The sequence below is a fragment of the Nematostella vectensis genome, chromosome 15 (assembly GCF_932526225.1).
Source record: "Nematostella vectensis chromosome 15, jaNemVect1.1, whole genome shotgun sequence".
NCBI classification, from domain to species: Eukaryota; Metazoa; Cnidaria; class Anthozoa; order Actiniaria; family Edwardsiidae; genus Nematostella; species Nematostella vectensis.
The window spans coordinates 4,025,926-4,039,547 of NC_064048.1; the positions used below are offsets into that span (position 1 = coordinate 4,025,926).

Here is a 13,622-nt window from a genome sequence, read left to right on the forward strand (position 1 = left end):
GTTGGGTAACCTTAACATTGCTCGTATTTTAAGCTAGTTTTGTCATGTGGTGATTAAGGATGATTGTAATTATTTTATCATTGTTGTCTTTTGGGAGCTTTAGGGCTCATTTGCGTCGTTTCTTTTATTAGGTCTTGCGCGCACTGATCGGTTGCTGTTTGGTGTAAAAAGCCGTAGTATATGACGTCTACCGTGCATTGGTTTTGCAAAAGTGTCCGCAAACTGAAAAACAATTGCGCAATCAAAGTTAAATAATTGAACCTTGTTAAAAGGACACTACATCATATGATAAAGAGAAATCCGTTTTTGGCAAAAAAAAAAAATAATAATAATAAAGAGCTTGAAAATACCGTGGTCCTTAAAGAGAGCTGTTCAGATGTCCTTTTTTTAGCTTGGTCGTTTCTTTTTACCCTCTGTGCTTGCTACACAGGCAACTGAACGAGGTATTTGTTTACCATTTGATGGCGGCAATGGCAAGCACGCATGCACCCTAAAGTTGGTCTGGAAAAGATGACGAAATGTTTTGACGTCATCAAAAAGAAAAGTAAAAAAGCGTAGTTAAGTCGGCTTATAAACAGAAATCCCACATAGCTCTCGCTTAAGGTATTTTACAATGTGCTGACTAAGGGGACATTTTTTCAGGTAACTAAGTCGAGGTTCTACAAACATGGCAATTGGATTTTTAATATACTATAAACCTGCCTCTAAGTCTTCAAATAACAGTTGTCTAGAGTAAAGTATTTCATTTATTTTATGGAATTTTCTTGAGTGACGGACGGGTTGAGAAGTATTTTATTAGCTTGCTCGCTTGAGTTTTTGGTGTTGGATTACTAGAGAGGAAAAGGTTTTAATTATTTGTTTCATGTTGGCCCAGCATAGCTTGGAATATCAGCCAATCACAGCGCGCGGGTGGAATTCGTCTCCGGCCCCTCTCGCGCATGTGCAGTAGCTCCAATCACAAACTTATGTGGAAAAAATCGTCCATGTAAAGTCGACTTTGGTTGTTTATGCGTAATTTTTGCGCTTGCAAACATTAATTCTGCATCGTGAATGCCCGAGCTGGCTACTTAAATACCTGGAGATTGTGTCTGTTAAAACTTCAAGTGATCTAATGACCTAGAACGTCGTTCATAGCTCGGTTATTTTGATAGGATTTCGTGCGAGTACGCTGTCTCCTTTCGGGGTAAATATGGCGGATCTTACAGAGGACGGTTATACGGCGGAGCATTCCTCCAAACCTAGGCATCGGAGGGATAGAACAGAAAGGAGAGAGCGTAAACTAAAGCTTGCAGCAGACAATGGCGATTCACCAGCTTCCACTATTGAGAACAACTCTAGTTATCTCGAGGACAGTACGACACAGAATGATAATTTCTTGAGTCCAGATCGGGCAGAAAAGGAGGCCCCGCGCAAAGAGAGAAGAAGTCGGTCTAAGCAAAAAGACGAAGTCGAAATTAAAGTAACAGATGAGGATGGTACAGAAGGGGCAGCTGCATCTGGCGAAAGTCCGGCGAGGTCGAAGTTAAAGAAAGAGAGAAAAACAGAGAATAGTGCGCGCAAAAGACAAGCTAAGAAAAACCTTCGCGAGAAACGCCGATCTACTGGAGTCGTCATTATGCCACATATGGAGGTGCCATTGCTTTTTATCTTAACTTAGACTAACTGGGAACTTTTCTATCCTATTTACCAATGTTAACTATTGCCTAAAGCTTGGAACTGGGACTTTTTTGTTTTTTTTTTGGTGTTATGTTTCGGTATATTCTTGGTTCAAATTTGAGACAAGTAGTTTTACCATAAAATACCTCGGGCCTGTGAGAGTGTGTGTGTTTATTGGACGTCTGTTAGCTAGAATGCGTCTAACTGACCTATTATCTGCTTTAAAACTATCCCACAATGAGCCATACAGTCCTGGTTATGCAAGATCGTCCTTCTTTGCTAGAAAAAGCTCACTTTCTCGCTAAAGCAATGTACTCTAAGTTGCCACGAAGCGGTACCATAGCTACACGAAGCGATCTTTTCCGCGATTTTTTGGATTTCGCGAGTCATTTTAAATGTGCGACCTTATAGTTATAATAACTGCACATTATAGCATAGTTTGACGCCGTAACTGCTTCTTTTATGACCAGTAACGGCGTTCTGTATAGAGCAATCGTGGTTGTTAGATGTTCTTATATTACTAAGAAGACGTAGATCTCGTGCATGACTCGCTAAAATTCTCTCCCGTCTGTTACGACGTTTTGGAATTAAGGCTATGTATCTCTTATTTTTACAAGCCACACAGATTTTACGCTATAACCCGAGTAGAATCTGAAAGTTTTTGTAGCTGGGTAGAGAATTTACTATTCGTTGCGCGTCGAAAGAGTGCGGTGGAATTTTCTTAAAAAAATGTCGCACATTTCGGCTAGGGTGAAGTCTAAATTTAGTATGGAAGTTTAGTAATATTGTCGAATACTCGATTAGTATTACACTCCTTTCCATTTCGCCTACACACTGGCTTGGTTTTGCTCGTATAAACATATACCCGGCTATCGAATGAGAGCATAAGGAAAATCAATAAAGTCTGGTAGAGTTTGGGATAAATAGCCCGTCTTATAATGCATTCCTATACTCTACTAGTACACGGTACAATGTTGTGGCTTTGTGAAATGATAAAAACTTCAGTAATGTGCTATGTCTATAAAAGTTCTTGGAGACCTTGAGATGGGCCATAGGTTTTACAAAATTTGTTTGTGATTTTGTGGTGTTCATCTGAATTTTGATTGTTTTCTGTAGAGTGACGATGAAGGTGATGATGAAAAGAAAGCATTGAAGGCTCACACACAGAAGAATGAACAGCTAGTACCCACAAACGATGAGGTAGTTGATGATACGGTACGTATACAAACACTACCAGCACTGCATGGAACGTTTGATCAATTGGAAGGTTTGATCAAATGGAACATTTGATCAGTGTCGCTCAGTAAGCCCCTAAAGTGTACTTAACAAAACCGTTTTTGTAAACTAGCCCCTGGTTGAATTTCCTTATCTTTTATTTTCAGTTAATTGTTTAAATTAGTGAGAGGACTTTGAAGTTATCTGGTAGCTGTTCAACTGAGCACTGTACATCAGAACAAAACATTCTATCTTTATATGCATACTAATTTTGAATAAAGAGTTCTTGTATCTGACCCCAAATAATCCAGCATAACTAATTGCATCATAAGACCTTCATCTCAAAAACGGTCTCATATTTGAATTGGCATTTTTTTACACTGGAAAATGCATATCTTGAATATAACATCTACCCCTAAGTTCTACCTCTTCATGACAATAATAACTGTCATGTATGATTTGTAGCATTTGATGAAATATATTTGCTATGTCTATATCATCCCATAACCCAGGCTTGTGTTAAAAAAACAAGTTTGTGTTACAAAAAAAAAAAAAATCTGGTGCATACTAGATCTATTTTTTAGAGGCACAGTGACCAATACAATTGCAATGACCATATCATGTTCCAACTTGACTGTTGATCCTGTATGATGTCATGGGATGTAGCAAAGGATGTTCCTGGGAGGGCCTTGATCACTGACTTGCCATTAGCCTAGCTAAGCCAGCCCAGGCTCCAGAGAGGCTCAGTGCACAAGAGAGCAGCTCTGTTGCCCTAACATACCCATTCCTTGCTATTTACTCAAGCTTTTTCCTATCATTTTGATAATTGGCAACTGGGATACCCATCCAGAGGCACATTTGAGGTTGAAAGCTATGGTAGGGTAGTCTTATTTCCCTTTGTGAAGAACAGTCTTTATTGGTAGTATAAATGTGATGTGTGTTGCTTTGACCTAGGCTTAAAACATGATTAGAAATGTAGCTTTTTCTGATATTAGGATTTTGTTGTGAAAACAGCAAGGCCAACATTATTTTGAAAACATAAACATAGATCCTAGCAGATTCTTTTAGGTGAGTATTCTGTAGGTTTGGAACATTTAAACGCTGGCCTTCTGTCAATCTGTCATTATTGTTTTAATTCCTCTCTAGACCTTACATCTGTGATGCGTTGAAGGATTGGTATGGGCAAATTCAACAAATATTTTTACTATTTACCTAAAAATTCTAAAACCAATTCATTATCTATTTCAGGCCACTGCCAGATCAAAGAGGTAAGACTGATTTTATAATTCATAGAAAATGTTATACAAGGATCACAGGTATTTTAGGAAAAGTTGTAGGTAGAATTTCTGCAAAATTACTGAAACTGTTGAAAGCAATGGAAAAAAGTTATACTTGTTGACAATTTGACTATTATTAAATATGCTATGGAACACTCTTGAAGGGGAGGTTTATCAAACGAACACAAAGGCGGTAATTACTCTTTACATTTTTTTTTCTCCTATTTTGATTCTATCCCATTTATGGTGCCTCTGAAGTCAACAGCTCTATTCAAGGAAGTCATACAAATCTGTCTCATTTGCTTTTCTTTAATTTCTATACATCTATTAAAATCACACTTTATGGTGTTTGGGATAACCCTGGAATAAATGTTCAAATGGTATTACATGAGCACTGGGACTAGTTGGATTAGAGCTCCACCCAATAATTAACACGCAGGCTCACCCCCATCACTAGTGTATTGTGCCTATCAAACCCAACAGCAGAATTTAATTCATACCAGTATTAAAAAAAATAGTGATTCCTCTAATATATTTTATTGCTGCTACCGCTTATTTGATATTAGGAGAAGTAAATCAGGTTATACTTATTGTTATCTTTTAAGTGTAATAGTCCTGAAGTCACCAATACAAATTTGAAAGAGTTAGCCAAAAAGCATGCAAGAATCAAGTTTGATTGACACAATTTCATAACTAGAATGATAGTTTTGTTGTCTGATGTGCACTGAAAAATATTATTGCCATGCTTGTTGGCTAGTGAAATTCATATTTGTCATATCCATATTTGGCTTAGTTTAAAAAATATTGTCTTATTGTCTTAGTTAAAAACTTGTCTTAAGTGACCAGAGAAATGCATGCCACGCCATAAGAAATTGGCAAATTGATTAACTATTGCTTTATCCTTACTCTAGACAGTCTCTTTACTAGATCGTTAATAAATAAGTTATTGGAAATTTCGTGGTCCATGTATTGTTAGCTAAGAGATTACGGTGGATCATTGTCATGGAGTTAATCCACATTTCTAAATTGTTATTACACCCTTGAATTACAATGGCATGTAAATTAGAATATAAGCATTGGGGAAAGTAGTACATATTTTTTGTGGGTGATTTAGTATTTCACAAGCAACTGTTAATAGTATATACATTATTTGGAATTGTAGCTTTTGAATTAGATTTAAAAAATTTAGATTTGGATTTTTTTTCCTTTTCCCAATAACCTTTATATGATACTTTTTGATATATCTCTTTGTGAGCTGTTTGGCACTTAAAGAATTTGACAAAATTGAAACTTTTGGTTGCAAGATGGTTTTCTTTATTGACTAGGTAGTTTTCAGTATCAAACTAATTTCCAACCAGCAAACTGTATTACAGCCAATCAAAACAATTTTTTAAAGCTTTTGTTTAGCCAATCAATTAACCCAAAAAACCTGAAAATTTTTGTAACTTTTTTTATATATTTGTGAAATATGTTTTGAATAAGGCCTATTTAAATTGTTTTATTTGATAGAATTGATGTGAAAATTTGAGATTTTTTCTCCTTTTTAGCTCAAATAAAAGGATAGAGCAGAAAGTGGTAAGTACTGTGTGTATGTAGTTTAGTTCTTCATCCCATTTTGCATCTTTCTGTTGCCTTTTTTATTATATATGATTTCTCTTTTAAATAATTGGTTTGAAAAGAATGTGTGAGTTTGCCAGCCTTGTTTGATGCACTGCCCTCTCACTGGTGTGGTCTGAGTTTGAATCCAGCTCTTGACTAGCGTCTAGATTTAAGTTTAGTGTTTTAATTGGGTTGAGCTTGTTTTTCCTGTGCCTTCAGTCTTTCGGATGAGACACCAATGTCCTGTCTCCTTAAGGCCCCGTCACACACACGCACACAATTTTTATTTTGTCTTGTCTACCAAATAATATTTGCACGTTGCATGCACAATTTTTTTCCATGTTACACCCCCCTTTGCAAGTCACATGAAAAGAAGAGTTCACTTTCCGGAACAAATTTCTTCAACTTGCAGAAAAAAAACTTCACATGTAACATGAAGTGGCAACTTTCATTATTTATTTGGCAAATGAAGTTGAAAGGCAAAAATGTTGATGTGATGCTTCACGTGCTCAGAGTAGTTGCAAAGAGCTACTACTCTGTGGATGTACTGTAGATAGGAACCATTATTATTGTTTTTTTAAATCTTCATAGCATTCCACATAGTTTTAATGCTGTTTGATTTTCTGTAACAGGTGAACGACAGTGAAACTATAGAAAAGCAGCAACTAGTCGAGAGAATAGAGGAATATGAGTCACAAATTGATGACTTCAAGTCGAAATTGGAAAAAGCCAACAAGGTGAACATTGCCCCCTTATTGTAATCATAATTTTATTTAATTCTATTTAATTTTAAAGATTTTATCAAATGTAATTTTGTTGATTAAAATATGTAATCGGTTAACAGTTAGCAATAAAGCAAAGGGAAGTAGCAAAAGCTGATGCATTTTGAAATAATATTTTAATGATTTTTAAAATTTAATTTGAGCTCTTGCATGCAACCTACATTGAAAGCTTGGACACTCACAGGGTGTGGCGAGGATGGTTGGTGCAAGGGTGTTAAATTTTGGTAGGGTACTTAAACTCGAAATAGAGGGTGTTTTTTTTTTTCCAGGATGCAGGATTCAAAGTATCTAATTCTAACCCTTTTAGTCTGCCTGACATCAAACATTTCTAACATAACATCATCTGATCTATAGGAGCTTGACCAACTCCGATTGGATAACCAGCGCCTGAAGGATGAAAATAGTGCATTACTGCGTGTGGTCAATCAATTATCAACAATGAAGGGCAAGTAGCGAGCCAATCAGGTCCCAGTACGCATCAAAACCTGGCCAGTATTATATTCCTAAGCTATTATTGTACCTGTAGTAGCCATCGACAAGGTGGCACCAGGGTGCATCATGTATGTAGGGAGAAGGGAAGATGATAGGCAGTTGTCATGGTGATCTGTACATAGGTCAGTGCTCCCTTAACAAGCTGAGTAATGATGCGTGGATGTTGCCACAGTCCCAGAATCAATAGTTTTTTTTATGCCTTAAGTTTGGGTCATGTCATGCAAAAAGAGCGGGGGTGACGTAAAGAGAACGATAAAGTTCTTGCTCTTCAACAACTTTCTTTTCATTCCCATTTCTTCGGCAATTTCCTACCCGTTTCACAAGTTTTTGGTTATTTCCCTGATGTCATTCCCCATGACTTTCACTCCTGAAATCAATTTGACACCCATACTTGGCAACCCCGTCTGTATCATAGCCCTTTTAAGCCATGACTGCCATGACAAACAAATATAGTAATTGTTTTATTTGTGAAGTAGTTATTAGTTATTTGTTAAATTCCTCATTCATTCAGTGCAGCTACTGAAATGTTGGATTCATTCCTTGTGTTAGGATTCCACTATTATTCATCTAACTGAATGAGAAATGCTATTTTTATAGCTGTTTCTTTTAGAAAAATCTTAGGTTTAGAGATAACCAATATGAATGTAGTATATATAAAAAAAAGTTCTACTGCTTAGATAAAATTCAAGGAAAAACATTCCATGTGATATTTAAAGAACTGCCACTGTAAGTGATGATTGCTTAATGGCCAGAACAGTATGTGATACAGTACTTTACAGCACTTATATAGAACTTTCTTAATGCTGCCATTTGTAACCACAAGATATAGTTGAAATGACATTTTTACCCAGTTTTGTAAGGGCTTAGGGAGGTCTCATTCTAAGTGTATAGCATCAGGTATTTTTGCGTATAATTTTTATGGCCTAATAGCCCAAGTTTTGGCTAACAGAGGTCTTTGCGTAATAGAGAAAATAGTTTTGTATTCTTTACACTTCTGAAGAAACAAGTAGGACCTTTTTATACAATTTTAAAATGGTAAATGTCAGTGGGCAGGTTTCAATCCACGATAGCCACAGATTGGGGGTGAAATTGACATGCCCTGATTTTTTGCATGGAACCCTGGATCCAAACCTGCCTTATTTTTGATACAGGTATTTCTTAGCTTTAAACTTGTACACAAACTAGCCACAATAGGAGCTAAGGTGTGGCTATGGCAAAGGGACCCCACAGCACAATTGAATAAAGACAAAGGGATAAGATGATAGTATTGTTGATGTTGATTATGGTGATGGTGATGATGGTGATAGGGATGGAGATGGTGGTGATTGTGATGATGGTGGTGTAGGGATAGTGATAGCAGTAGTGATGGTAATGGTGATGGAAGTATTAATGTTGATGATTACGATGATGGTGATAGGGATGGAGATGGTGGTGATTGTGATGATGGTGGTGGTAGGGATAGTGATAGCAGTAGTGATGGTAATGGTGATGGAAGTATTAATGTTGATGATTACGATGATGGTGTTAGGGATGGAGATAGTGGTGGTGGGATGGAGATGGTTGTGGTTAATAGTGATGATAGTTATGGTGATGAAAGAAGTGATGATGTTGGTGATAGCAGTAGTGATGATGGTAATGTTGATGGAAGTATAAATGTTGATAATTACAATGGTGGTAGTAGGGATGGTAGTGATGGTGGTGGCGGAAGTGACGGTGTGAAGTGATGATGTTGATAATGGTTATAGCAGCAATCATGATGGTTAAGGTGTTGATGTTAAAGATTGTGCGAAGGTAGTGGCGATTATGATGATGATGATGGTAATGTGATTATGATTATTGTTGTCATGGTGAAGATGATATGGATGACTATGATGTCTGTCTGTAATTGTTGTGTTGGGGTCAGTTTTATTGTTGTTTTAACACTTGCTCGTGATGGTCCTCTTGTTTTTAGCTTTAATGGGATTGTTGTTTAAAAAAAAAAACTTGCACCCTTTTAAACCCTTTGCCATAGTGACTTCTGCACCTTAACTTTGTGTCTGCTTAAACCGTGGATTTCACTCTCTTTTTGCAACTGAGCTGAGGCAGTTTCTCAACTGAGATACTATTTTGTTCATAAGTTCAGTCCACACCCAGAAACTCTACCACTTGTTATGGACATTCTTCCTTGGAATAGCATTGGACTAAATGTACTAAAGTTCAAAATGTGTTTACTTTATGCTAATCTAGCTCTAAATTTTCCTTTTATCTTCTTTTGTACTTATAATTATTAATGGCCTATTATTATTACGAGTTTGCAGTAGTTGCATTTCTGTGTTAGAGACTGAACTTACTAGCAATTACAGTGAAAATAAAGCTTTTGTGAAAAGACTTGAATATGTAGAAATCAGCTACTGAAACCAAATGTAGATTTATCAACAAAATATAATTTACTTTATAAGTGAATTAATAAAGGTATGTTTTGCATGACACCTATGTTGTTGACTGGAGTAGCTGATTTTGTTCTTTCTGAGCCTACCTGTAGGTTTTGATAGTCGAAAACCCCGAAAAAACGGAGTTCGCATAACCCGGCCGACATCTTGGATAACGCGCTCCGCAGGGGGGGAGAAAGCGCGTTATCCAAGATGGCGACCGGGTTATGCGAACTCCGTTTTTTCGGGGTTTTCATTTGTGCCGGTTTTCGACTATCAAAGCCTACAGGTAGGCTAGCATTTGGGTTGACCCGCTGAAGGGCCATAGGAGTGGGTAGGGTAGGTGCACGCCCCCCTAATATATATATATATATATAAAATGATGGTTGAAGGCTTTCATAGAAAGTGCTCAATACTCGAAAGTAGAGCGGTGTATAGCGTTGGTTTGAGAAAAATACAAACTACATAGGTTTCCCTACAGGTCTGTTTCGTGGTTGCCCACTCATCAGGGGATCCCCTGATATATATATATATATATATATATATATATATATATATATATATATTTAATATAAGGAACTGACCAGTAGAGGCGTGGCTGTGCCCCCAATATTTTCTTAGTTTTTATATTATGCCACTCCAATATTTCAAAGTTTGCTACGGCACGGGGTTGACAGGCGGCTTAGTTTGTGGGCGCACCAAAAAGCAGGAAATCTTATAAAAATAGTAATATATTATTGATAGTCATATACAGTATTATTATTTTGCACATATTACACCTATTTCAATTAAGTTTGACTATAAGGAATTGGAAAATGGAACAAAGTTTTTTGGCCAATAATAATGTTTTCTTGTATTTAAAATACGTCCATTCATACCATGTCCTCGCTACAAACTTAATTTAGTCTCACTGAATGTTATTAAGATACAAGACTTGTTTTCCCTACCCAGTGGTGTTTGGCATTGATCATTTTCCATTTTCTAATAGTCAACCTTAATTGAAAAATGTATATACAGTCCATTGACAAAAGGTTGTTGTCAAACGGCTTCGCAACTGCCCTACAAGCCCGCATGTTAGCATGGGTAAAACCACTGAAGTGCCTATCTGCATATATTACCCACCGCGTCTACTGAAGTTATGCGTTGGCTAATTGTGCAGCTAAGGCGCATCAATGGTTTTTACCCATGCTTACATGCGGGCTTGTCGCGAAGCCGGTTCACAACAACCTTTTGTCAATCGACTGTAGATGACTGTGCGCCCCCACTTGGGCGGGGGGGAGGGGGGTATAGTTTAAATAAACGCTCTGGGGTTACATGGGTTGAGGAACAGACTAGTGTTCAATTGTAAGATACAGAGAGGGGTTGGGGTGGGGGGGGGGGGGGGGGAGTAGAGTGTTTGGCTATCGATCTCATTGGTCCAGAAAGATTGCCATATCTGACGATTTTTTCTCCAATTGAAAACAGATAAAATTTTTGTAGGGGTGGGGAAGGGAGAACAATTAAATTTTTGATGGATGATAGCTTGTAGATTTCCGAAAAAGCGCACTGACTGAAGCTGACATTGCATCCTACCTAGACGTATTAAAACAAGTCATTCAAAATATTGTTTTATTAACGTCATCACTAAAAGTCAATTATCACTGACACCATATGAAGTCACCTCACCATGGTAACCCGTCGTCATGTTATCTTATCAGTTTCACCATGGCAACACTCGAGTGTCACCATAGTAACATGTCAATTTCGAACGAAAATCCAGGCTTTGTTGTCGTTTTCATCAAACGCAGCCGCTGACCCCTTGACGTCGTACCCGTGGCTCAAGATCAGTTGGACTAGTGCGTCCACTTGGGTGCTTTTTAGCGGTATGACCATTTGCGCCCCTTTTACCGCCACTTGCGAAACCCCCTCGTCTCCTCCCACGGGCTCCGTGCTCCCCTCGAATCCAGGCCCCACTCCAAAGTGGTACTCCTTACTGCTGAACAATGTCCCGCCAACAGCCTTCACATCCGGGATAATTTCTTGCAAGTTCTTCAAAGTCCCGGATAATACCACGCCTTTGGTGGTCTTTTTGTTGTACCTTAATCGCAAATAGCTCTTCTCCTTCGCTTTCTCTTCCTCCTTTATCTTTCCCTTGATTAACTCAACGAGCGGTTCAAGCCGGTAGAACTCTGCCTCTGTTAACAGCTCCCGAAAGTATTTATACCCTTCAGGGACCGTTAATTTACCGGTCCGCAAAAACGTCAAGATATACCGAAATGTTGCCCCGTCCCGATCAATGAACTGCTGTCCCTTGAGATCCCGCGGGACTGGAATAATTCCATTGCACATCTGCGCGAGTACGGACTTGGGATATTGCGTTAATGTGTAGGCCGTGGACGTGTAATTATAGCCGCCGACATTTAGAGACACCACAGACGGGAATACTAAAAGCTGTTGCTCCAAGACGTGGTCTTCAAACTCCAGACAAGTGCTTGTGCGGTCTCCACTCTTGTAAACCTTCATGGACGCCTTTGTCGTCTTCGACACCTGTATGTCTTGCTGCTCGAGCGCGTTTCCTAAGCTTCTCCAGTCGAGCTCTTTGACTTCCTTGTTTAGAGACTCTTTGATGTCTTCCGCCGATGTCAATAGTTTATTCTCCGTATTCTCCGTTGTATCCGCCATTTCGAACTACGATGTGATCAAAGCTCTCCCTTTGTTAGTCTATTTAAAGCAACAGCCCGCCTATCTTATATCCGCGTTTAGTATAATCAAAACAACACATAAACCCCACTACGCGAAGAGATCATGGAACCAAAACACAGACCCATCTAGAACAGGGTATTCACAAACTCGCGCGTAGCGAGGTTTATACCGGTCCATACTCTTTGTATAAGGACCTGTGCCGCACGTCAATCAATCAATGTAACCTTTTTTTTTAATGCTCTGATTTTACGATAGTTTTATTTTGTTCTCGTTGACACTTTCAGAGTTCTCGACATGGTTCATAAATTATCGCAAATATGTTTATTTTTGAGCACACACACAAAAAAACAGTCTGATTCCTGGTCATTACATCCATTCGAAATGCCTATTAGGGACCCCGGGAGAGGGTCTCTCCAGAAAAGTAGACGGGGGTGATTAACTGCTATCCCTTAGGGGGTGTTGATTAGAAAATCCTTCTACCACACCCAATTTGCTATCTCTTTTATCTCTTGGGGGTAAGAATTTCTGTTGACCACATCTAAAGTGCTATCACTCAGGATTATTGATTTCGCAGACGATCACCACAGTCTGTTTTTATCGGAGTCCCCCTTCTAGTGGACTTTGGACAATGCGACCCCCCCCCCCCCCCCCTTAAATGAATGGGGGGAAAACAAACATCAGCAGGTGACCTAGCCCACAGGTCTCCTGTGATTGGCTGTCTAATGTGTGACGTCAAGAAATCATTTTGTCTGAGACATCTCATCTTCATGGCTCATCTCTAAGGAAACCTAAAGAACTAGGTGGTATGTGACCCGGTTTGTGAAACGCAGCCCATCTAGAAATCATGTTTGGGTGGTTGATAAAATGTAACGCTACAGGAAATCATGCTCGTCCCAGAGCCCACACTGCCACACGGTTCATCTCCAAGCACAGGAAACACAAAAAAGCGCCTTATTTTTCAATTGAAAAGTCAGCTTCATATCTTCAGCGTTTGTCATTTATTGAGCATTACTTCCCAATCATTGACAAATATTCCAATCTGCATCTTAAAGCTCCTTATATGGTCTTAGAAATACTTCAAAATTCTCTATTGCAGATCCTGTGTCATAAACATGTATAGAAAAAAGGTATCGCTGTTTGTTAAACAGAATAGTAATACGCTGTATTTCATGTGAATTATTTTTCTAAATTGCCATCCAATTTTTATGATTTTGTTCGAACATCGCGTGATTTCAAGGACGCTATAAGTTAAGTATTACAGGAAAAATATAAATCTCACTTATGGTTCCTATTTAAACAAGGAAATCCCTTCAGATAACACGGCTTGAAACCTTCTGTTCGTACGATGGCTTTTCCTTGTAAACGCACTCAAAAACACAAGAGCTTGAATCGATCTAGCAATCATAGCAAGCTGCCTCGTCAAAACGAAATTCCGATACTTGCTCAGGAAAGCTTTACAAAAAGACCAGACTAGTTTACTTAATAGACATTGGATTCTAGACGCCAGCAGT

The 13,622-nt window shown here is 38.4% G+C and overlaps 2 protein-coding genes across 2 annotated transcripts; one reads left to right on the forward strand and one right to left on the reverse strand.

Moving 5' to 3' along the window:
* Positions 1–950: 950 nt before the first annotated feature.
* LOC5515642 (protein phosphatase 1 regulatory subunit 12B) lies at positions 951–9,489 on the forward strand. Its single transcript, XM_048722584.1, has 6 exons — positions 951–1,630; positions 2,773–2,871; positions 4,120–4,139; positions 5,696–5,723; positions 6,380–6,484; positions 6,884–9,489. Exons 1-6 carry the CDS (start codon positions 1,190–1,192, stop codon positions 6,980–6,982), a joined length of 792 nt encoding a protein of 263 aa, XP_048578541.1. The 5' UTR covers positions 951–1,189; the 3' UTR covers positions 6,983–9,489.
* A 1,534-nt stretch (positions 9,490–11,023) lies between these two features.
* LOC116619985 lies at positions 11,024–13,268 on the reverse strand. The gene has a single exon (XM_032385376.2). The coding sequence runs from the start codon at positions 12,088–12,090 to the stop codon at positions 11,167–11,169; it is 924 nt and encodes a 307-aa protein (XP_032241267.2). The 5' UTR covers positions 12,091–13,268; the 3' UTR covers positions 11,024–11,166.
* Positions 13,269–13,622: the final 354 nt, after the last annotated feature.